General features: G+C 51.5%; 2 protein-coding genes across 2 annotated transcripts; both read right to left on the minus strand.

Annotated features, from left to right (window-relative positions):
- Positions 1-11,761: 11,761 nt before the first annotated feature.
- Positions 11,762-18,664, minus strand: LOC108864190 (nuclear receptor coactivator 2-like). Its single transcript, XM_029111306.1, has 13 exons — positions 18,362-18,664; positions 17,245-17,424; positions 16,717-16,992; positions 16,455-16,590; positions 15,786-16,336; positions 15,388-15,661; positions 14,969-15,165; positions 14,325-14,616; positions 13,772-13,950; positions 13,350-13,656; positions 12,805-13,229; positions 12,045-12,437; positions 11,762-11,899 (listed from the first exon to the last, which is right to left on the minus strand). The coding sequence occupies exons 1-13, from the start codon at positions 18,662-18,664 to the stop codon at positions 11,762-11,764; spliced, it is 3,651 nt and encodes a 1,216-aa protein (XP_028967139.1).
- A 3,811-nt stretch (positions 18,665-22,475) lies between these two features.
- Positions 22,476-24,530, minus strand: LOC100906118 (NIF3-like protein 1). Its single transcript, XM_003742753.1, has 8 exons — positions 24,429-24,530; positions 23,940-24,081; positions 23,707-23,851; positions 23,492-23,604; positions 23,325-23,414; positions 22,869-23,073; positions 22,692-22,753; positions 22,476-22,615 (listed from the first exon to the last, which is right to left on the minus strand). Exons 2-8 carry the CDS (start codon positions 24,051-24,053, stop codon positions 22,532-22,534), a joined length of 813 nt encoding a protein of 270 aa, XP_003742801.1. The 5' UTR covers positions 24,054-24,081; positions 24,429-24,530; the 3' UTR covers positions 22,476-22,531.
- Positions 24,531-25,115: the final 585 nt, after the last annotated feature.

A 25,115-nucleotide genomic window follows, 5' to 3' on the forward strand; every position in this document is an offset into this window, starting at 1 on the left:
AGGAGGAAATGGCGATGGCGGTCGGCGTCGAGCAAGACCGAATATGCTTGCCTGCTCTTTTTCCTGTTTCCCATCAGCTTTGATACATTGTGACTGGATTTATGTTTGAAGCGGGCGACCAATCTGATCGGATATGCGACCGGAATGTAGTCGGAAGCCGGCGCTCATGCTCCTTATACCGTTGGCTCAACATCTATATCGGCTCTCTCGCCTATGTGACCGCGCGGCCCGTTATTCGACCATTCCTTCCGAGGACTCTCTGACGGCCGAAGGATGCGATCCCCGTACCGGAGTGACGGCCAACCGAGGTTCCCGGGGCATATGTCATTCCTTCGGCGCGCGCAAAATCCTCCGCTCAATATACGACCGTGCATAAACTGTTCTTCGCATTGAATTCCACTGCTATCCATGACTGGGATCGACTAAATCGGAATAAGAACGTTCCAAGAGTCACGAAAGCGACATCGATTGAGAAACTCCTAAGTGATTCAGCGGAGCCAACTGCCGGAATTAAAGCGGGCTCGACGAGCTCCAGTCGGGTTCGAGCGCCTCAGCGCGGATCTGAGTGCTTTCGGTACGCATTCGTCGAGCACGCAACCGCGGGAACCTCCGAACGAAAAATACTTGACGTTTTTCCTCGACGCAGACCCATCCCTGCGGAGGAGGATCCGGAGAGGATCTCCACCTGACATGTGTAGAGCGAGGGGTAAGAATCATGGTTCGAGTTAGAGGACACGGAGCGCAAGGGGCGAAGTCTCGACCCGCACCCGGGGGGTGTGGGATCTCGCACGGTCTCGTTGATCGATTGGAATTCACTCAATCCTGAATTCATTTTTAAAATCACTCCGGTTTCCCAAGCTCGGCATCGTCCCTCGATCCTGGTCGTCAGAGAAAGGTCACTTTCGACAGCTTCCAGCATGAAATTCCGTACGCTGCGCTTCCGGGGGGAATACGGGGATAAGTCGAGGTTCTGGGCTGACAAATGAGCAACACGAACGATCGCTCTTCTTTCAGAATAGCTTGCTGCAACACTCGACGTTTTCGGCGCAGCGAAGGCCTAGCGCTCCACTCTTTCAGATGCCTGGCTGCCACAACAATGATTTGTTCGCATTTCTCGAAGCTCGCATCGGTGTGGCAAGCGTCCGGAGGTATTATTCGCGGCGTTCTCGCCTTCAACACGATGGAACCAAACATTCGGGAGACGCGACTTCCTGAAACGAGAATCGAGACCGGTAGTGAATTCTAAGCTGAATAATTCTCCACGACGTAGTAGAAGGAAGTTTCCCGAGCGAGCACGAGTAGCGACCAACCTGTTAGCTTACCCACTGCAGAAGCGCACAATGAGCACACTCTACGAATAATTGGACACTTGAATTCGTCCCGGTGAAGTGGAACCCACGCAGTCTCGAAGGGTTCCTCTGTGTTCCATCCGGCTGGCTTCCAGGAGTGATCTAGCGGAAAAACTTCGAACGATGGCTCGAGATCGACCGCTCGCAGCTCCTACACCGGTGGGGTGATAAAGCTGCTGAAGCTCCCTGAACAGGATGCTGCACGATTTCAACTCGATCGATATACAGAGTAGATGAGAAAAAATCGAGGACAGCAAAATGCATGGATGAATGACCCAGTTGCCTCGCTCCCGCGCTTGCCTTGGTCGCTCGCTTGCTGGCAGACGCGTCGTCCCCTTTTGAGACGCAACTTCAACTTTTTGACAAATTTATAATAGATGACGCCATGCGCCATGAATGGGCTCTGATCGATCTTTGATGGGAACGCCTGCTACGAACGGCTCTCTTCACGCCGATGTCTGTTGCCAACCGACCAACCAACGGAAAGCTGCCAGTCCGGTCAGCGGCATTCGCAAATTCCCTCTTTTTCTCCACTCTCCTTTCAAGTTGGTAAGAATACTCTATCCGCCCTCCTGGACTCTGCAAAACTTTTGAAGGCAGTCGTTCTTTCTCATTTAGAATATCTCGCCTGCGGTCCCGAGCGGAATATACGATCGATTCTCCCACCCCCACGGATGCAAGGAATCGATCTATCCCACGTTTCATACTATCTGGAAAGAATAGGCATGATTCTCCGAAGACTTTCTCGGGAATCGCAAGAACAGTCGGTAGCCGGCGCGACACCTTATCGCAATATTTATTTGATGGAAGGGATGCACATGGAAGGTGAGCAAGCATGGAAGGTGCAAGCAGATAGGAGACTACTGCAGATACGTGGGCCTGATTAATCGCTCCTCATCGGGAGCCCGAAACGCTCGTGGAGACCTACCAGGCCCCCATTCCGACCATTCAATGAACCCCTGAGATCGGCTCGTTGTCGTACAACCTCGCATCATGTACACCAGAGTCTGATCCCATTATTGCTCGGATGACCTGCTGAGCCCGTGCTCGAGTCACCAGTGCGGTGAACGAAACGAGGAGGAAAGAAAGCTCGAGCCGGAAGGTGAACATCTCCTGATTGGAATCGTCTCCTCCTCCCTCTGAGAATATACTTAGATCCTTCTCACAGAGACTCGGCGGGATCTCTAGAATACGAGCTCCGACGGAATCGAATGTGAAACTCTCTATGCGGGCCACGCACTCGGTATCTGCCCGTGTGATTCGAGATTCTCTCTGTAAGAGGTGAGTTTCCCAAATTAGAAGTTGACCTCGTCTAACAGAAACTCGGCTTAGAGTCTCCCGGTCGATCAATTGGTGTAGACAGACTATGAATTCACCACGGCGTCACAGCAATGACCCCGAGAGCAATAGAACTTCCATTAGTCGATGAGTGACGTATACCAATGACCTGCCGCTGTCCGCGGAGATCGCGCCCGCATCTCTGCCAGCTCGAGTGTCCTGTTTCCCGCTCCATCCGCCTCCCAGTCAGATAAGTCAGCGACCACCGTACTGCACTCAGGACCTATATTGTCAGAAGGCCGAGGCCACGGTGAACTTAGTGCTGGCGAGGGACGGCGATGACGCCACCGTCCATAGGTATAATGGTGGTCTCGCTCACTTTTACCGCAAACGCATTCCCAGCTGAATCATTTGTACCAGGTGCACGGGATAATAACAACACGGGATGATAACGGGACACCTCCATTTCTCACTATTTTGCTCTGCGCTGAAAGCGCGCTAGAAGCCCCATCCGTTCCGCGGCTCCCCGGGGCGACACCCTCTAATTCGTCATCAATTAGTAAGTGACCGAACAGCATTCCTCCCGCCACGAGGATGATCGCAGCGGTGTCCTGTGCTCGCAATTTTTTTCACGCGGAGCTCACACCGCGAGATGGGGACCCGGTGACTCCTCGTAGGTCAACTCCAGTTGTTTGAGAGCCGGGCAAAAAATGTACCCCAAACAGAGCAGTGTCGCCCTAATGAGCCTAACCTCTGCGTCGGGAGTTTCGCGAAGCGAGAGGCCCGCAGCGAAATGTAGCTACTGCGCTGACAGTGGTCGGGAACGCAGGAGCAAGGCCTCTGGGTTCGGGTGTCATCTGCACTTCCTTCTTTGGCTTGTTCCTTGCTCTCGTTTGCAACCCGAGCGGGTCCTTGGGTTGAAATCTGAAGCTCCATCCTTGGGGACAGAGCCACCGGGTTCAGCGGACTGACAAGTAGTAGTGCAAGAAGTCTAGTCCGGTACTACGTACATTGTAAGTCAACTCTCATAAGGGGAATCCTTGGCTGAGTTTGTGTCGACATCGGAGGGAGTCCTTCTGCGAATCGAATGCATTGCCCTCGCGTGAGAAGAACTGCCGAAGCGTCGACCGAGACTTTCGAACCATGAACTGCTCAGTGAGAAAAGGCTGAGGTCAACTGCCTGGCCGAGACCTCTCGGAAGGCATCCCCCTGGAGTTCAGAAAAGCACGACAAGTCTTCGAGGGGTGAGAACGCGTTTCTCGAAGTTGACGGAATCGACTCGCGGCCTCTTCCTTCTGCGCAGGGCAACAACCAGGTCGAGGACGAGCGGAAGTGATGTCAATTCCTTTGAAATTCTCTTTGGCTAGGCGTGCTGGTGACAGACACACAAGGAGACGGGTGACGCTCGGTGTCCGGGAAAAACTCCCATAACACGTCGCCCATCGCACGTACACCGGACAACTCCCCATCGGGGAGCAGGTTCCTATTACGTCCAAGGAGGGAATCTGAGCAAGCAACGAGCGCGAAAAGTGCAGATGGTTTGCTTCAGCGACTTTCCTCTAGCTTTACATCGTTGACAATGCTCTCGTGATACAGGGCGGGTTTACGATGTTCGGACCCGGAATCAACGTCGCAGGAAATCCTATGGAGCCGATTCGGCCCAACACACTTCTCTCCCCCGACATGGAAGAGATCATTGAATCCACGATTGTGTCTGTATCTTACGATCATTCGGTCATCGAACCGTTGTCGACACTCAAGTCATGAAAAGACCATTCCTAACCTCTGGAGGGCCGGGTCACCGTTCCCTCGAAGAATTCTCCGTCTCGAGGTCGCGAAGAGGAAAATACCCCCGAGAGAGGCGGCACATTCCGCTAGGCCCAGACTGTGAGAACCATTTGTCTAGCTTCGCGATCACAAATGGAGACTTGATTTTTCAGCAAACTCTTCCAACGGGCCAAATCCATGGAGACGAAGCCATGCTCTGAGGAGGACGAATCCTCGCGCACATTATCAGCACCAGAATGAGCACAAAAAAACTTTTCAGGAATGAAACCTGTGAGTTCAGGCGGCATTCCGGATCGTGGCTCCGTGAAAATGATTCTTGAGACTGGCGACTGCCCTCCGAGCGTGATTTTTCGACGAGATGAAATCTCGACGTGAAAGAGTGCTGGGTCTCCGGTTCCGATGGATGTCATCGGTTCCGAGTCCGAATACTAGATTGCGATCATCCATCCCAGCTATCCGCTCAAGAAGACTGCTCGGAACGCACGGGCACAATAACAATCATTCAGAGTTTTTTCGCGTTGGGTCCTCTCTGATGTTCCTATTGCGCGGTCGCAGCTATGCCTGAAGCTGATGGCGGGGGAGGAAAGTGAGGACTAGTAGGCTGACTTTGGAAGCGTGCGCCGATACTCTTCGGCGCTTCTTCTGAAGACTAAACAAATACGAAGTCCTGAGCGAGCAATACGGAATCGTCACAAGCACCTACGTCAAGCAATCTCAGACGCCAGCGTCGGCGAACGTTTAGGGAGTCCTCCGGAAAAGAGCGCTTCCTCATCCCGGATACAAAAACCGCTGCATTGATTAACGGCCGAGCATCTGCCGTCCACGACCGTCGATAACGGGGTTGCTGGAATCGCGCAGAGTTTTTGGGCCGCTTCTACTTGGTAGCTCCTATTCGTTACAAGACTAAGGACCTGTCCGCCTGACTTCAAGCAAGCTCGTTAGCGGAAAACCCAATGAGCGAGCGGTTCTCGAAGACCCGTCTCTGGGGACATGGATTATAAATATTGGATTCGAAACTGTGACGCGGACATTGTTTTTCCTCATCGGAATCGTCTTGCGACACAGATAACTTCCCCGGATCTGAGACTTGCTCGGCCGAGGATAGCTCCTGAGAAACTTCGATGCCCTCCGAGAACAATCAGCGCAATCGAATTACTTCGATGTTTGCGGAAGACATCTCATGTGTGTGCCGCGGCTGAAACTCAATCGCCCGAGAGTTCCGAAGCTCCATGAGTCTTCCGGCCTCAGAAACTTCTCGACACGATGCGAGGAAAAATCTTGACTTCGAATTGAAGTTTCTCGTCCCTCTCCGAGCCGGCTGACATTGAGCAGGAAGAATGGGGGTCCGGAAAGAACGAAGGAGATTATGTTCAGCATTCGGAGGCGACAGTCCCGTTCCTCCGACGGAGGTTTCGAAGGAGAGACGATTGATTTTTCGGGCCGGGGCCCTAACCTGGGTCCTCAACTCATGGAGCGAGTTCGGGAACAGCGGTTCGTGTCCACCACTTTATAAATGACCGGTGAATTATATCCCTGAATCCCCACGACCCTCATGTCGAAATCCGGGGTCTCCGAAGCCTTGTGCGAAACGGACCGCAACCTCGATACCACTGGGGATCCTCACCGGGGAACGATGGTGATCCTCCCGATCAGCAAGTGATTGTTCTCTGATTACTGCCACGAAATGGCCTTCGAGGAAATCGGGAGGAGTCGGACTGAGCTCTCTTTTCCAATCGTATTCTTTGAAAAGGTCAAAAAGTATCCCATTGTTGTTACGAGATCACGGCGGCGGGACTACGGTCAGGGATTCGCGGGGAATGAGTGATTTCGGAGCTTGAGATTGGCGCCTCTTCGCCAGCCTTTGCTCCCGCCACGCGATCGGAACATCGGACGGGTCTATGAGAAAAAAAAATATGTGAGCAGACAACCGACCGATAATAAAAGTGTACGGGCTAAAAACGTGCAAGTTAGCGAAGCAGACACTTAAAAACGCTGTGACCACGTACAACTACCCGGTGACGACGACGACGACGAGAATAACTGGCTGGCCCGTCGCTGCTCCTGTTAGAAAGCTGGTCCTTCGCCGCCGCCTGCATAGTCAGTGCCTTTGTTCGCCACTGACAGCTGCAAGGATTTATGATGGTCGTCCTAACTTTGAGCAGAACGATAGCAGATTGATTAAACTGGTTGTCTCTGCCGCTGGCTGAATTCGCCCGTCCTTTTTCCATCTTGCACACTTGCCGCTGTCTTTCCCTCGTTGTTAGGACACGCTTACCCTGAAGTTTCAGAATTCATATCTGTCGCGCGTGTTTTCGCCGCGGGAACGAGCTGATATAGCGGCGTAAAACACGACCCATGAAGTTTCTCGCCAGGGAGCCTCAGTCCCAAGAATCAAAACCTTGAGCTGAACAACTATAACACGCATCAATCGAAGGCCGGTCGGACTTGATGACCGCGGTACATGTTCGACGGTCGGAGATTAACCGGTCGGCGCCGATCCTTTCCCTCCCGATCTCTTCAACGATTCAATGAACTCGATACGGAAACCTGGAAACCTGTTCTCGTATACCAGCCGGGAACGTGGGGCCCCGCTGCTTCGAATCGTGAGCCGAACTCAGGCTTGTCCGCCTAGGATGGAAACGACTGTCGACGATTCCTGCATGAGAACGAGCGGTCGTTCAAGAAATCGGTGTGTATCTCACGCCAGTTCGTAACCGGTATCACGTCGGAGCACGCTGCGATACTTCACAGTTTGAAGATTGCACCGGATTTAGAGAATGTTGGTCGCGGACGCTCACGGGGATGAGTGGGTGTATTTTCCCTTCTTCATCCGCGAGCGGACAAGAACCTCGCATTTTAGCGATCTATATTCATAATGAAGATTATCTTATCGTGAAAATGATTTCGCCGACGCATTGCACTTAAGCTAACGAGATTGTGGAAGCGAGCGAGGGCAATCCAAAATGAATCATTGACGGAAACATCCACCCCTTCTGATGACACTATTAAAACTAATAAGCAAAGTGGTCTCGTATCCGGCGAAGCCTCGCATATGGTGCTTGGATGAAGACGAGGGGGCACTCTTCGGGCTTTTGATTACTCGATCTAATTGATTTCCGGATTCCGGTCAGGACAAACAATAGAGCTGGTATCATGCTGAAGGAGATCTTGAAGAAATCGAGCGTGGATTTCGAGCCTGAGAGTTCCCGGGTGAGATGACGGAATGGATATATGAGTCAGTTCACGCTTGTTTTCCAGAAATTAGAGTCTGTAGACTTCGGGTGCCCCCTCGGGTAGACACGCTGGAGCGGAGGTTTCCCTTCCCACTATCCGTCGAGAGCGAGCTGTGAGAACCGAAATAGCGAGAATGATACGGAGCGTGGCAGGCTTTCCGAGGAGGAATACGCCAGCCTTGTGTCTTCCTGTGGTCCCGAATGGATACCTGCGGAAAGCCAAGAAGAACTCTGCGAAACACCAATTGAACATATTCGACATCGCTGCGAGCTGTGCTTTACCAGGACAATCGGAACGTCCGCTTCTGACGAAGAATAAATACAAACTAATGGAGGCATTAGATCTTGCAGCAGAACCTCGCATACCCGAAATTTCATTTCGATTGAAAACCTACATTGCCTGAGCTCCCAATCACTGTCCGATTCTCGGCGTCTCCTCGTGCCACGAAAATCAATGAGAGCGTATTCAGTCGGTACAATTACAGGTATTTATTCTCCAGCTTCTCGATTTTTTCTTTTTTCATTAGAAGTAACATACATTTACAGACTTTTATCCAGCATTGTAGTCATCAAAAATCATCAGAACGCAGGAGTAGACAAGTTACGAATTTAAATTGTAGGTGGATCGGCTTAGAAAAATCTGCATTTTCAGCGCATTCAACTTGGTGACCAAAGAATTGAACAAATCAGATCAAATGGATCTACAGTCAGCGCAATCGCAGGGTTTGGGACCTCCTCACCCGTCGGACAGTTTCGATAGGTTCCCTACAATATCTATACGATATACCTCATAACGCTGTCAAAATAGAAGTACGCTCGCGAAACCGACCCGACAGACGGGAGGAGTATTTCATTCGTTATTCAAATCAATCGTTCCGTCAGCACTAAATGTTCACTAAATATTTTGTTTATGTTGAGGTTTCTCTCCTTCGTCTTATTTTCATTCGAGTCGCTCCCGCGTCTGTTTCTGATTTTGATTTGTATTTACAATAAATATATATTATATTTACACTCATCAGTATAGTAAATTAATGCCGCTCGTTTCAATTCCGTAATTCATAATCGCATATATATCTATCCAAGTGTTTCTTACGGTCTACCTCTTTCGCTCCTTCTCTTTGATGCAGATTCCGTATCTTGTCTCCCGCTCTTCATTTTCCTATTTCTAGTTCAATGTTTACCTGAGTTTCACTCAGACTGAAATCACGGTACTCGAAAGATTGGGTGATCACGTTGAGAGAGGCTCGCCGTTTAGACCGTTTTGTTGATTCCGCAGCAAAAAATCATGAGGGTTCTTTGTCGATTAGGTAACACAGTTACTTTCGTCTCCATTCTTCCCCTTATCACAGAGCCCTCGAATGCGTCTTTCTACACGAACGACTGAAATCCGCTGGATCTTACAGTTTCCCCTGAGAGACTGTTCTCTGACGACAGCCCGCCGATCAATATTCTGTGTTATCCGTGTGAGGGTGTATCCTCTTGTTTTGGGAGTGTTGATGCGCGTGTGGGTTTCTCGATGGGGGTGGGTGATTGAGGGGATGGTTGCCCTTCCCGGAACTCCGGTTGGACTGTCTATTTCGGGCAAAATTTCCCACGACCCTTCCGTCGGTGTAGGGAGAAAACTTGAGCCAAAGGATTGAACAAAGCGGCAGCTAGCCTCATTCATGATAATGGAGATGAATATAATAATGACAATATATATTCATGTTCGACGAGAAAAATACAAGTATCTCTTTCCAGGTAGCGAATTCTCGAATGCTCCGCTCCCTGGCTCCATCGCATCTCTTAGCGGGCTCGGAGCCTCTCGTGGAAACAATGGAGCCCTTGGAATTCTTCCTTTACATTTTCCGCTTTCTGCACCACCGTCCCCAAGTCGCTCACACCTCTCGCTACTATTAAAGCCCGCAGTATTGTGTGTCTGCACGCAGAGAAGCCTTCAATCGATCGCTGTCTCGTAATTTTCCCTGCTCCGTCCAACCTCTCGAATCATACCCCGTCATCATACCCCGTGAGGTGGTCCTTCCCGGCTGCCGGTTGGACTTGTGTGTGTCTCTGTGTTGTCTGACCTCCAGACATTCTTAAGTTCCTGACTCTCGTATAATTTACAAGATGAAACAAAATAAACTTGAAGTAGTCATCCTTCACATCGTTCCTCTCCTTGCCCTTCGTCCCGCCCGAAAACCAAGCGTCTCTCGTTTTTTTCTCGTTTTCCGGTCGTATATGAGGGCCTGTTGTCCTCACCGGAGTGTCAACTGATTTCTCCCAGCCCGGTGAGTCGGGAGAGCACGCGGATGCTTTCGCTGAGCAGTTAAAAATCGGGCGGACATCACGCCCGCGGACAGCACGCTCGGTCGGGCGTCACCCGGAGCTCCACACCGCAATGGATTGTTCCGGATGACAATGCAACAAACGAAAAAGGAGGGATCAAGGATCGGAGGAACGTCATCTCAACCCAGGAGTATAATCAAGAACAATCAACGGTAGCAGTGATAACAATGATATCGTGGGAGACCAACTCCTGCTTTTGAAGCCGTTTTCGAGCCCCCATCCCGGAATAGCGACGATTGATTGATTGATCGATCGATTGATTGATAAAGTCGTTGATTGATGGTGATTGGAAAGTAAAAGAACAGAGAGGTCTTCGACGGAGGGTGATTCTGTAGTCAATTCCTTCTCGTGTATATTATCAAGCTTTGTACAAAAAAAACGACTCCCCTAACCGTGTCTCGCTCTTTGTGTTCATAGAATCCAAGTGGTCCGCTCAGACGTTTCCATCTGGTGTTTCTCCCTCTGTCTGTGACATGTGACTATCCCGAAGGAAAAATGTCGCGCCGCGCTCAATGTCTCGATTAATCTCACAGAAGCCGTAGGGTAATACCTTCGCGAGCAACCGTGGTGAGGTGCTTTTCAGCATTTCGCTCTCGTCGGTTTCGGAACCTAGTCGCATTGAGCGGAAAATCAAGGGGTTCTAAGTCCGCCGACCACAAGATCGGTACCACCTTTCAACTCGATGTTATCATCGTCGACCTCATATTCCGAGAATATCGACTCATAGACGTTGACCCGAGCGCAATCGATGCCGACTTCAATCCTCTTCATGAAAATATGAAAAGTGACTTCTATCTCTGAAATCACTCGGTACTATTTCCAACTGACTCAGTGCTGCTCAATCGGTCTCGCGTTCGATAAAATATAAATCTGGAATAGTACGAAAATCGATTCTGCTCTGATCATGAATTATTGTAGACGAACTGTGACAACAATACAAGGGGAGTAGCGTCGACGTGTTGACTAAACGCTATCCGGTCGTTCATTCAATTGTTTTTTGCTTGTTTGTCGATTATTCGTTCTGCTTGCTTGATTTGCTGAGCTGTGTAGGTGGACAAAAATATACAGAATATAGATAGATAAAAACTATCGGCATGATTCTCCTTGTTTTCCATTCCCCGCTCCTGGATCTGTTCGATGAGCTTCGGCGGTGTCGGTCAGGTGAACAGAACAACAAGAACAACAACAACAACAAACATCCACTGTTGAGCGAGCGAGCGAGCAAGCCTCGTCATCATCGTCGAAATTTGTCGCAAGCAAGGCACGGACAACAATGTAGTCATGATTACGACCTGATCGAGCACGAAAGGAGGGTTTCATCCCGTTTTCGCTCCACACTTGAGAGGCATCGGTCAGCCTCATCGCATCGCTCCCGCCACTTGTACGCGATCAATAGTTTTTGGGTTGGTTGCCAGGTTTGTCTGTCTGTTTGTCTGCTGCCGTGTGTGTACATGTATTTTCCCTCTCCGCCTGTTTCTCTGTCTGGGTGTCTTTCTACAGTCGCTTGGTCTAGAAATTGGTCAGTCCTCGGCAGTCAGTCATCGCGGTTCGGTATTCCACATACCACAGATCGAGAGATGGCTGAATCCGTAGCTACATATGCATTGCGGTCGCTCGTCGAATGACTTGACTATTTGCTTCAACAACTTCGCAGCTTGGTGCCACGTGGTTGGTCGGAAGAGAGAGTCACGACGACAGTGTCGACCACGACCATCAACACCGAAAACATCGACGTTGATGGATGCAGAGATAACCGATCAACAAATATTCAGCTGCAACAATATCTCACTGTAAAGGTCCCTGTTGGTACGGTTGGGGCTGAGCTCGGAGGTGTTGAGCACCAGGAACCATCGGTCCGCCCATTCGAGGAGGAATCGGCCACTTTGGCGACGCGGGCTGAAGACTGACGTTGGGCGGAGGTTCCTGGAATTGAGCAAAGCGACCCCACTTGAGACAGATGAACGGCTATCGTGACCAGGAATAGGAAGGAACCTAATCGGAAGCTCAGTCGTTCCGACTCGGATTCACATCCGACACGGATACGCGGATGGGGAACAGGGGATCTTACCGAATCGTTAATGAGCTGCAAATGTGCTTGTTGAGATTGCTGTTGGTGTTGTTGTTGCTGTAAGCTCAGCGACGGTTGTTGCTGCCGGGGAATGAGCTGGCTCTGTTGGTTGGCCAATAGGCGAGCCATTTGTTGCGGATCTATCATTTTGTGTCTCTGGAGCTGCTGCTGCTGCTGCTGTAGCTTGAAATTTGTGTTTCCTGCCATTTGCTGAGCTTGCTGCTGCTGCTGCTGGACCACAACTCCCATTGCTGGGTGGCCCATAGGAACTCCCATCATCCGCAACTGGGTCCGCGGTACGGCGGACACCATCCCACCCTGTTGGTAGGCCAAGCGGCTGACTGCGGACATATGATGCTGTTGCTGCAGCTGAGGCTGCTGCTGCGTCGGTATCTGAGGATTGAAAAGAGGTTTATACTTCCCGCGCGAGGAAGGAGCTTGCCAAAGGAATCAGTCACACGTCTAGAAAAGCTCCGATCCCAACAATGAGATACTCTGTCGTCAGCGAGGGAATACGTTGTCAGGCGCTCGGCCCGATTCTTCTCGTAGGAGAGCTCTCAATCCTCCAAAACAGGATCCACATGGGTCTGAGAACGCGGGATCGCGATTCGCTATTCTCCTTTAGCATGTCAAACGGAAGTCCTAGGGGCGGCTCAAGCCCCGCCAGCTTTCGAGTGGAGACGACACCGCAAGTAATGATTCCGTAAAAACCCACATTGGCTATCCATAAGATGGGGAGGGAGAAAGGAGCGTAGCGTACCTGCATCTGCATGCCCAGACTCAAGCCCAAGGGCGGACCCATTTGCATGGATTGCGGAGGTAACCGCGGAGGACCGAGGTAAGGTTCACTGACGATAGAATTACTCGTGCTCATCAGTTGCCGTTCGATTGCGGAGATGGCTTGTTTGGGATCCAAGGGAGACACCGCTGGAGCTGCCTCGTCAACAAAGTCATCGAGTATCGTTTCTAGGTCGAGTTCTTCTTGGTTGTTCCCTAGATGTTGCGGCTGCTGCTGTTGCTGCTGCTGTTGCGGCTGCTGCTGCTGTTGCTGCTGTTGCTGCTGTTGCTGCTGCATGGCAACCACCTGTGGTGGTACGACGTTCCGCAGAACAGCCGGGGGCACCAGGGGGGGAGAGCTCGCGCCCAGAGGAAAACTCGATGGCGACGAAATAGACAGGACCGAGGCTGCAAGGCAATATTTGGAGTTTTTATTTTGCTTCGATTTTCGATCAGAGCTGGAGCGACAGATACAAAACTCTCTTCATCTCGATTCTCGAGAGACGAGGGCGCGGAATGAATACTCACGGGAATTGGAATGATCGTCATGGGTAGACGTGTTGGTGAGCGGACTTGCGACTGGCGGTCCTGGCAAAACTATCGAGGGACTCGAGCTCTGAGCAACAAGTATAGGTGTGTGAGAGCCTGGGCTCTTGATCATGTGTCCTGTGGCTAGGGGAGCGGAAATCTGAGGACGTGGAGAAGGTACTGGAGATGTGAGAAGAGTTTGGAGCGAACTCTGTGGAGACTCAGAGCCGCCTAGTGGAGGCATCATCCCGCCACCCATTAAGGTAAGCACCGGGGAATTTGTGATTGGAGATATGGGCATGAGACCCTGTGAGTAAAAAGAATGGAATTAGATCGGCTGCGGTTTGTCCGTGGGTCTCGGGAGGAACACGCTCCTGCAATCGATGAAACGTGGAGGATCGAAAAATATTCGGAAGACTTGCCGGCTGAGCAGCTGATGTTTCTATAGCACTTGACGCTTGAGAACTACTAAGAGAGTTTACAGTGGTCGGGGTATTCGGAGCGGGCGATGAAGGTATTTGGGTTCTCTCTTGCTCCAACTTCCAGACATCTTCGAATATCTGAGAGAGCTCTAATTCACCTCCGCTCGCTGAGGGTGACGCTGCCGAACGAACACTTCAATTAGAGAGATACTATGCACGGAATCTTCCCTCTCGGTCCGCGTATCGGGATAGGATATTAATAAGGCAGACAGCGTCGGGTCGATCGGAGTCATTGCTTCGATACAGTCAGAAAGTGCACGGGCTCCGGCTGAATCTCGATCTACTCGTAAGAACATTCAGCGAGCCTCAGGATTCGAACCTCGACACTGGCAATGGGATTCCGCGCTCAAGCGAGCGAGACCAGGCGAAGCAACAGAATGAGATCACGAGGTGCAATGCATTTTTCCCTCGAGGAGTTCCAGACGCGCTAACCATTCGCCCATCGAGCCGCGCGAGATGTCTACATTTACGGTGTATAATTCGAGCAACTCACAGTGTCCCATGGCCATCAGCTGGTGCGTCGATGTTGCAGAAGACGATAAAGTATTCGTCGATGATGAACATTGACCGCTCGTCGACGGTATGGGTGTTGGCAGTAGTTTTTGCTCGAGATTTTTTGGTAGTCGGTCTTGTGGGAGTTGCGAGATTGAATTCGTCATTGGCGGCGGAACACTTGAGACAGGCATCGGCGTGGCCAGCATCGACGCTAGCATGGGGTTTTGACAGGCCAGTTGAGCGTCGGGCCGGCTCCGTTTGCTGTCCGGTGCGTCGATCAGATTGTCATTCTGTAGGAGGACAGAATCGTTTGAACATCGAGCGATCGAAGCAGTCGAGTCTTCCGCGAGAATTCACAGTTCTCACAATCATAGCGTACCCAACACTGCGTAAGAAATTGCCTGAGCGGCATCATTGTGACAAAACGAAGGGCGTTCTGAACTGCTAGCGATCGAATGACGTTCTAGAGAGAAGTTTCGTTCTGAATGAACAGCTACCGCAACTCCCAGAATCGTTCCTCTCCGGAAACCGCAAAATTGCCACCGGTGCGCTGAAATCCCTCGAGATCGCACTCGACGATGGAAGTGTCGCTTGCAGTGTCTATTCGATATCGACTGACTGAGTCCGGGAGCTCCAACGCACCTTTTTGGCAGCAAGGAATATGCTTTGCCGTTTGGTCTCTTGCTTTATGCCGTCGGCCGGTCCTTGAGGTCCTGCTTCCCCTGAATTGTTCAGGAGCTTCTTCAGGATTGTATGGCCGCTTGGGGGCCCGGCGCCTGCGGCAGCCCCTGAGGTACTCGTTCCTATCGACATTGGCGGTGCCGAATTCGAATTGCAACCTACGGATTTAGATTCGAACATCAGCGGGTCAATCACGCTAATTCGAAAGATCGAGATAAAAATCAATGACATCAGGGCTAGACTCCGAGCCCGTATTATCCAGACTGCAAGGTCATGGACTCTCCCGAATCCGCCGTCGTTCAATGATTCCAACCCTACGCAAGAATTGTGATATCGGGGGGATTGTGGAATATTCTTGATAATTTCTCCTCAAGCCTTACCCGACTTTCCCAGAATGAGGAGATTTCGGAGTTTTTCCGAGCTCTTCCCCATCCCTCCGAAACTATTGTTGTTGTTGTTGTTTCCGTCGTTTGATCCCAAATTCGGCTGAGGTATGGTCGGTGTCGTGCTGCCGTTGCCCGAACCACTTGCGCTTTTTAATGCCAAGGTGTTCGAATTATTCGAAAGTAGGCTGCTTTGGTTATTCGATGCGGCAAGGTTGCCCATTTGTGGAGAAACACTCGGCACGTCCCTATCGAACTCGACCAGTCCATCCTGCAAGCAAAAGAACAGATCTTCAGACTCCAAGTTCCTCCATCGAATCGATTGCAAGCAGATCCATTCCATCGATAGGGATCTCGACGACGGGCTCTGGAAGACGGCGGATGCGAGAACTCACCGGAACAATGGAGTGGACCGCATTTACGTAAACTAAGGGCGCGTCCTGGAGAACGCGGTTGGACGAGTTGAACTTCCTGAAGCGTACATGAACACGAAATGCTGGCTTATCCAAACTATATCTCAGCGAGTATTTCGTTGCCGTATGACCATCGGACTCAAGCACAGCTTGAAACTGCTTCTTGAACTCGGCGAGATCCGCAGGATCGCAAAGCTCGTCGAATTGACGACCCTCTGCGAGTGCCTGTTCCAAAATTTGACGATAGGGCTCACTCAGACCGAACAAATCGGAGCCGATGACTCTTCCGTCTGTACTCAAACGAGTCGTGAACTGTTCGAGGGTTCCCAGCGAGCTGCAAGCCGCGATCGACTGTCTCATGTTCTCCTCGACGACGCAGAGCCCTGTCGATACCTGGCCCTGCTCGACTGAAGACACTCTCCGAACGATCGATAGAAGACCGTTGCCGCCTGGTGACGGAGGTGAGCTCGAAGAATGCCCACTTTGATTCTTTGGGATTATTGTAGAAATGAGGTGCATCTCGACGTAGTTCGCTGAGAAGGAAGATAGAGAGACCGATTAGGGGAAGAAACTCGTCAGCAAGCCGGGACGGGGGTCCACGAACATGGCCATCATGATTCACATCGGAAGACTCGATCACGAGCAGCTCACCTCGGTTGGGGTCTTTGTGCAGAGGACCGAGATGGTTCGCCGGGGTCACGTCGTCGAATCCGAAAGATCCGTTATCCGAGGCGTTGGATTTCCACAGAAACTTGCAGAAAAACTCACGCTTCCGTTGATTGGGCATCTGCAAGTTCCATCAATACAGCATTGACGATGCGACTTAGACCTCGACAAGGCGGGACGGGGGAATTCGTTGTGACGAGAGACGGGAAGGAAAAATTCGCTCGGGAGAAGCATCAAGAGAAATTACCGAAGCAACCTGATGGCCGTCAGCCAGTCTGAGGCTCGCGGAAAACTTCGGCGCGTCATCTCGATGCACTACTTCGAAAATATTTTTCCTCTCGAGCTCTGTGGGCGTCTGACCCAGGTAGAGCACCACGTTCTCTGATACGAATTGTATCAGACCTTCAGGATTGATAAGCAAAATGAAGCCGTCTAGCGATTCCAGTGCGAGAGGCCCGAGAATGTCGAGTCCCATGACGTTCGACCTCGATGACGAAACATGGTTCCCCTGGAACGAAAGTTTCTTTAGAGTGGTGAGCCCGAAACGCGCTCAGCTGCTGCCATCGGGACACCGTTATCAGCTTTGGAACGATCAGGATTGATCATTGATTGATGCAGCTCCCTTATGCTCGTCCCCTGAGAAAATCATATTGAACATTCCAGGGACGGTTTCAATAGGACTGAGCGAAGCGCAGAATGCTCCCGGCAGGATTCCCTGATTCGGAGCGTCTATTCCATCAAACGTTGTGCGATGTTGGGACTACATGAGACGAACCTGGAGATCCGTTCCTCCATGGTGCCCGCTGTTCCATGGCAATTTTTTAAGTTGATCGATCGTACTTTGGAGTACAGCGTTCTTGTCCGCCTTCGGTTTCCCTGGTGCATTTGGTGAATGCCCATTGTTCCCCGCAAGGTCCGAAAGTAGAAGAGCCAATTGTCCCATATATATATTTTCCTGTGAAGGGAGAGCTCATCAGAATACACGACGAGAATTATGTGTCGTAGCCTGGATGGATTCGGCCAGGCAGTGGGTACAATTCACAAGAAATAAATCGTACTGAAACATAAATTATTATCAGTCGTTCCGAAGAATGAAATTATTCGTGGTCATTATCGTCATGATGGTATTCCTCCATCTTTCGATCTCAATCTGTTCGGATTCATCTGCTCCAGATCTTGGGGACCTTCCTGAATGGAGAGAGCTCTCTCACTCTCTCCAAGAGCTCGATTAGGTCCCCTGACGCGAGAAACTCAAATTCATTTTGCAGCGTTTCCGAAAGGCATGGTGGTAGAACAGCTTGCTTTCTTAATCGCGATGGCGCCGATAAACCTGATCCATGTTAAATCTCACAATGGTCACCGCTTTCTTACCGCGAAACAGCGGTCGCATCGGACAGAAAGATACAAACGGACTTCGGAAATATATTCGGCGGTCGTAGATTCCCCGGATATTTCCAGCCGTTCGGAATATCGATCGGTGTATTCGCCCCGTAAAGATAAGGGGGTAGTTCTCGCGGCACGGGTCGGAGCACAAGGGGGACATTGGAGGAAAATCTCTGATAAATGACTCAAATTCTCGAGGTTTCGAGTCCCGAATCAAGTGAGGGAGTCGGGCATTCACATATGAGAGTTGGAATACCTCAAGCTTCGTTTCATCTTGGATTAATGCTCGAAATTCCAATGCCGCGAAGGAATGATGCTCTCATCGTATCCTGGAGGTCATTCCGCACTTGGGATCGTATCGCGTCAAAGGATTTCTGGTTGAGCTTTCGAGCAAATGAGTGTTTTCGAGGCGTGTTAAGAGCACAGGCTCGAATGCGGCCCGGGGGATCGGTTGAGGCTACTGCCAATATGTTTTCCTACCTCTAGATCACTAAATCCTCTTTACTTACAGATCCTCGTCGCCGTTTCTCGTTGGCATTCTTCTTCTCGTTCTTCCGGTTCTTATTGTCTTGCGGTTGGGCGGGGAGACCGACGCCCGACGTCCCAGCGGCGATTATTCCGGGTCGCCCCGCTAGGTTCATACTTCGATCGGCGGCCGAGGAGCCATCGGACGTCCTGCGGCGTCCATTACAGCGTTTGTTAAGCTGCACTCCTATCTGAATTCCTCCACCTCCTCCCCCTCCTCCTCCGGCTGTCAACAGTTGATGAGGGTTGAGGGGAGGACCTCCTCCCCCGCCTCCCTGGAGGCTCATCTGTAAAACAGCAGCGCTATAAATACATAACTCAGGGCACGGAAAACGGTTAAATCCTTCGAAAGGCTTGATCAAATACGGTGTCATCCAACCGTCACCGCGCGATCCACTCGACGTTATCGTTCTTGACGACAGGCGTCGCTTTTCAGCAAAGAAAGCTCGAGTACCGCCCTCCGCAGTCCCCCGAAAAGTTACAAGATCGATCGAAACCGATTTCTGCATCTCGACAAATTCGTTGGCTGAAAAATCATATCAGCAGACAGCGCCATCAATCTGTCTGCATCTTTTACTATTTTTCATGATAATGTGAGCGGCCCCGGTTCAGACTCGTAGACTTCGACTCAGAGTTCCGGATGTCACATCCGAAATCGGATCCCGAAAGGAAAAAAGATGCCCGGTGGATCAAGGTCGGAATTCGGGAATTTCGCCGGAGAAAAAGTATCGGAGCGAGCTGCTTCTCGCTCGAGCGGCGTTCAATGGAGAAAGACCTTAACTCAACGCCAGCGACTCCACGGAGTTAACCCCACGCAAGGGACTCTACGGAGTGAACCTCACGTGAGGGATTTCACGGAGTGATCTCCACGGGAGGGACTTCATGGACTGAACTTCAGGTACGGGACAATGTAGTTCACGCAAAGTTTACGTTTACGTTTGCACGAGGGGAACAAGACGCGCCAACAATCCGACTATCTGCTTGCTTATCTCCCTGGTCTGCACGAAGCTCGAAACGGATTGACTGTCGATAAGCCATCGGGCTGAGCTCCGGATACCAACGCTACCACGGCTCGTTCGCATTCGACCGCAGCTCCCATCAAACCACAGGTTGACGTTCCAACGGATGAGGCTGTCCCGTTCGAGAAGAGAACAGAAAATCGAGAATCTAAATAGACATCGAGCTTATCTGCGGGGGACTCTCAGCCGCAATCACAGCAGTGCGAGTCCGGTCCCGCGGAAATTTCACACAGCGTCCTCCTACAGCTCTCCGCTCCGAAGCAAGCTCGTGCTCAAGCTTAGTCTAATCACAGAATCCATTTAGGATTCGACGTTCCCTAACACCGCCGACAGGGTTCCCAGGACAGTCGACCCATTTCGAAAGTGCCGCTCAAATATTCGAGTCAAGGTTAAGGTCGGAAACACCTCAGTCAGACTTCTAGTGGGCCTATGATCGGCAGACTGTATACACGGCGGCGGCAGCAGCCACCTGCGCCGCCCAAAGATTCTTCCGGGCCAATTCGATAGCAGTTCCAATAATTGGCGGGTACAACGCGGAACGCCGAGCAAGGCTCTCAAAGCATACTCAATTCATATGATTCGGTGATGCGGGCGCACAAATGGGGGCTGCAGTGGCATAGGCTTCACGGAACATTCAGCGACGAGCACGGGGAAAACCAACACTTCACTTCCTTGCAATGCACAAACTCCGATCCGAAGAAGCACAGGGCCGTGCACTCGACCGATCAACGAAAACCCTAATGAAGCCTCTGGCTTTCACATCATGATGATACGTTATGGGGAGGCTGATAAGTCTCTGTTTGAACATCATTTACGATCATTGCAGCGATTTCACAAGCGAGCCCGTGTCGCGATGGATGCCGAATTCGAACGGAAGGACCGATTCTTGACAGACGTTTGTTCAACACCGCATACACACCTAGTCTCTCAATAGTTTTGAACGGCTGCCTCTTATTCAGGGGTCAGCAGTAGTGGCCAGCTTAGTTGCGGAGCTCTCAAGGCTGCTGCTGCTGCTGCTGATGGCAGGACCGAGCCACTGGCCGAGTTGCGCATTTTAAACTTGTGTCAGCTCCAGGCACTCGATGGGGCGTCGACGCCTTAAGGCTCTGGAGCTCCGGCGCCCGTTTTCTTCCGTCCGCACACCGGATTTCACGAAATTTCAGCAAAGCTCGCCTCCCTGTGTTGTTAAGTGCGATGTTTTTCAAGCAGCGCCATCTTGGTTGCTGGTGCTGCCATTCGGTAGATCACAACGGGCTCCCGACGAGCAGCTGCTAGACCAGCAGCTCCTCCGCCCGCCCGCCACCACAACGCCATCATCGTCGTAGACGACGACTACCGCCACCGCTAGTGCTTTGTGCTAGCGCATGCATACCCTCATCGTAGGTGAAGTGTGCAAGCTTTCTTATTGGAGCAGCAACGGTATTAACAGCTGGCGCGGACCGCCTCTCTCTTCTTTGGCTTCCGTTTCTGAATCTTACGAGCAAACATCAACGAGCACACACACGACGAGCGGTAGCGGGAGGAGAACCTCAGAGAGATGCTGTCCGCCCCACCACATCTCGAGATCTTTCTCCTCCGCCATGGATCCATTTCGACGCAGATGTTCGATGTTAGAGTTTGTACTCAGCGTCCGAATGCCGGACGTTGGCTCAACCCTCCAACGATTCGCCTCTGAGCTATGAATATGATCAGCAGGTGTTACTTTCGGACGGGTTGATCGGAACACTGTGAACTTCAGCGTTCGAATCCGCAGAGATTTCGCATGGATCGGATTTTCTCCCCGGTCCAGCCTCGACGAATCTGGTCTCGGGGAAGAGCCGGATCTTCCCTTGCAGGGCTTCAAATCCGGCTCCGATGGCTTTCCCTCGCGTTGACAGTAGAGATCGAGATAGCCGGGAGCCAGTCGACCCGGCGCGCTCACGAACAGGGGCTTGGAAAAACGGAAGGAAGGTTCTCATGATTTCGAAGAGTTGGCAACTTAATGAATGAAGTCATTCGGAGCGCTAATGACCATCTGTTGTCGCAGCGCTTGCTGCCACCGCTACGATTAGAGTCCTTTGTTCTGAAGGCCACAGCGGGCGGAATGCAGAAAAACGACTACGGCTGGCAGGGTAAATGTCAACGTCGACTGCCATCATGGGATGAACTGTCGTACTTTTCCATGTTTCCTTGCCTCCTCTCGGCCTCGATGGTGATTTGTGATGCTGAATGTGTCTCTAGCGAGGCGAGTTTCGCGGTCACATCACGTATGCATATCGCGGCTTTACCCTTGCTCATTCGGACGGATTCCGAGCGCTGCGAGTTCCGCGGAGCCTAGATTACGCTACTCGGTCCGAGTGTCGGGAGCGAAAAGAGACAGCAAGCGAACGCGATCGTGGGGGGTTAGTGCAGAGCGACAGGTATCCCATCTGTCCGCCGCTAGGCCACGGGAGGAGCGGGATTCTCGGAGACTAATGCCGACGCCGCGCAGGACACCGTTCCGTACATTCGCTCATCGGGCGACCTATCGCGACTCGGGGTCCTCGGAGCCGTCGTGATCCCGTCTGCTTTTGATCAGCTGACTGAGCTATTGGCGGCGAACGATGTGCTGAACTTGATCTTCATACGGTCACTCGTCGAACTAGTCAGGGAGCTGTCGATACATATATCGATTCCCGAGTAAGATAGAAAGAGAACTCTCAATCCTCTTCCAGCGAGCGATCTAATTCATGTACGCTCATTCAGCCAGTCGCTTCTTGGCCCGATAATCTGCTTGGTTGGCCTTGACCCAGACCGGCGATGACGTCACGCGGAGGCCGAGCCACAATGTAGTAGTGGAAGCTCCGCTCGCTGTGGCAACATGCAAACGACAACAAAGTACCATATACGGAGCACCCGAACCGACGGAAGGATGATATCGGCGCACTTCGGATCGCTATTAGAGCATCGAATGAACGTTGAAATTGAGTCATCATGATCGACTGCATCCGATAATAGACGTTCTCTCGACAAATCTTTTCGTGCCTTGAGTTGACTGAAGGTTAGGTGGAATGTCTGCCGAGGATAATTCCATCGGACGAATAATGCGAATTGTTCATTCGGGAGGAGCAAAAGGTTTTTATCGGGATTTCTAGGTTGCACAGATTTCCGTCAACTCTATGGGCCGTCTGTTTTCATCGGGTCCTCGTCGATCACCGAAACAGTGACCTCTAGTTCAGGGACTTCCGCTCTCAATTTCTCCTGGAACGGGAGAAATCCTAATGATAAGACGGATCGATCGCATGGGAATTCGAGATCACTCGCATCGAGGGCTCACCTTGAAATCATGGAGGAACCCTCGTTCTGTGTCTGAGTGTTCGCTAAGGATGACGTAGCTGCCTGGAAGAATTGAGAATAGAGCGTGACCGGTGGTATTCACGAATTCCAATTACGCGGAAAAACAGTCTAGAGGTTGTCCGAGAACCCCTAATCAGAAGGTCCCCGATTGACTCACCCTGATGAACCGCCTCCAATGCGTCGTGATGTCCCATTCCTCCCGTGACCAGGAGATCGAAAGGCTGGGCGCTATGGGCCTGCTGGAGGACTGCTGAGCCGCTGCCCGCACAGAGACCGATAGTTTTGATGCTCTTCTCCACCGCGGGCTTAGAAGTCCTCACGGCGGTAAGCTTGAGATGTGATTTCACCAGATTGATCGCTTGCTGGAAAATTCCAAAACATGAGCTTTCCGGTTCAGGCGAATGTCACGGCCAGGCGCGTGCCCAGGATTTTTCTTTCACAGGAGAGGGGCAGGGGCATCATCTTTGAGGGGGCCAACCACCGATGATTATGAGCTCGGGTCCCCCGCCCTCCTCCCCGGGCACGACACTGGTCACGGCCAGGGGCGTACGGCTGGTGAAGGCGTACGACTGGTCACGGCTGCTGGAGGAGATCCCTCCACATATATCCCTACCTTGAAATCGATCGGTTGCTCTAGGGTGATAACCCTACCAGGTCCGCCTGAAATTCCTTCCCCCTTGTCGAAGGGACTGATGAAGTCAACCTGAGCAAGAGAGGACACGATTCTAGCCCCGGGAGCGAACATAATTTCCGAAATCGAGATACCACTTTTGATCTCACCCTACTAGGGAGCCGACTCGAAAAAGCTTTGCCGAGCCAATCATTCACGCCGCCCTTGACGCAGTCCCAACTGGTATGGGGCGAGTACAGGGCAATTCGATTCTCTAAACATTCTGAAAGGAACCGTCTCCGAATAACTTATAATCCAGAAAATAGCGTATTTGGAAACATGAATACAGATCGTTGCTCTGGAGTCAATCGTCGCTGACACTAACTTATGACAATGCGGGACCTCCAGTTCGATTGGTCCAGTCTTTTGAAGGCTGAGAATATCGGTGGATGATAGGAGATGATCATGTTTGCTTTCCACGCAATTGCTTCCTCCATCACGCGTTCCGTCAGGTCGTTGGTCAGGAAGACCTATCGGGAAGGAGTTTCTCGATGAGAAAGAACAAGTCTCGAGGGAAATGATTTTCAACCTTTTTGAATTCCCCATCCCTCTGCCTACCTTTTTTATCAATGAATTGGAAGGCTCGAGCAAGAGACCTACGTTGTCCCAGCTCTCTGCCAATTCCAGAGGAGCGAAACGTCGTAGCACTTGAACAACTCTCTGAAGTTCCATATCCGATTTTGTTCAGCCTAGATGAGGTCTGCGAAAAGATGTCCGCTGTGAACATGCTGTGGTCGAGGGAAATCACGGAGGAACCCAGACAGTGAGCGTCCGCTTCAGAACAGATTCTGAGCTCTGACAACAATTACGGGCTCCAGGCCTGCAAGCGCGCCGGATTCCGCGCATAGCCCTGGAATCGCCTGTCTCCTCCAGTCTCGACAGGGAACTTGACGGAACGGAACGGCGGAATCACCCGAGTCGAGGGGAGAGCGGTCACACCGCTAGTTCATGAACCTGAGCCGGAATACCGCACGAAAAATTGAGGATCATCGCTCAATGGATAGTGCCGGAGCGATTGATGATGATGATTATCGGAGCAAGAATCACCTATTTCATTACACCATCTATGATTCGGGATCCGGAGAATCTCGCATTCGTGGTTGACGCAAAAGAGACACTCACTTGGCAGGACTAACGAATTCGACCACGCACGGACAGACGACACACGGAACAGCTGACGGCGGATGAACGTATCTTCGAGTTCGGCGCCCAACGTATCCTCCAGTGAGGCGAAGAGGAGGGCTTCACGCATATTCGGCGAACAGCGCGACACAACTCTCTGAAATATGTCAATGATGCAATCCTGAGTCTCGCGGATCGGGACGAGCCTTGTCGGGACCATTCATTTGGAATGAGATCATTCAAGTAAATGAGACACGGGCGTTCGGTGATACGCTCCCATCTACGGTGCCACCCATGAACTCGAACTGATATTATCGACATTGGGATCGGAGAGCTCTTCATTCTAGATGGACTGTGGAGGCGTCGGGAGTGACGGGTGCTCTTCAAAGTTAGGGAATCACAAAATGATTCCAAGCTACTCGGATAGAGAACAAGGTTGAGGACTGCACATTGTCCATCGAGAGTGAGAGCGGCATGGGAAAAAGGTCGTGAGTCAACAAATGCCCCAGCGGTGAACTGTGGGCCTTGAATATCAACCGCCTCCCTGATCTCGCCATCGGGCGCGCAATCATGGAAGACCAGCCGGCCCGTAATATGCACCACATGCGTAAC

Source organism: Galendromus occidentalis, unplaced genomic scaffold, assembly GCF_000255335.2.
Source record: "Galendromus occidentalis unplaced genomic scaffold, Mocc_1.1 scf7180000077431, whole genome shotgun sequence".
NCBI lineage: Eukaryota > Metazoa > Arthropoda > Arachnida > Mesostigmata > Phytoseiidae > Galendromus > Galendromus occidentalis.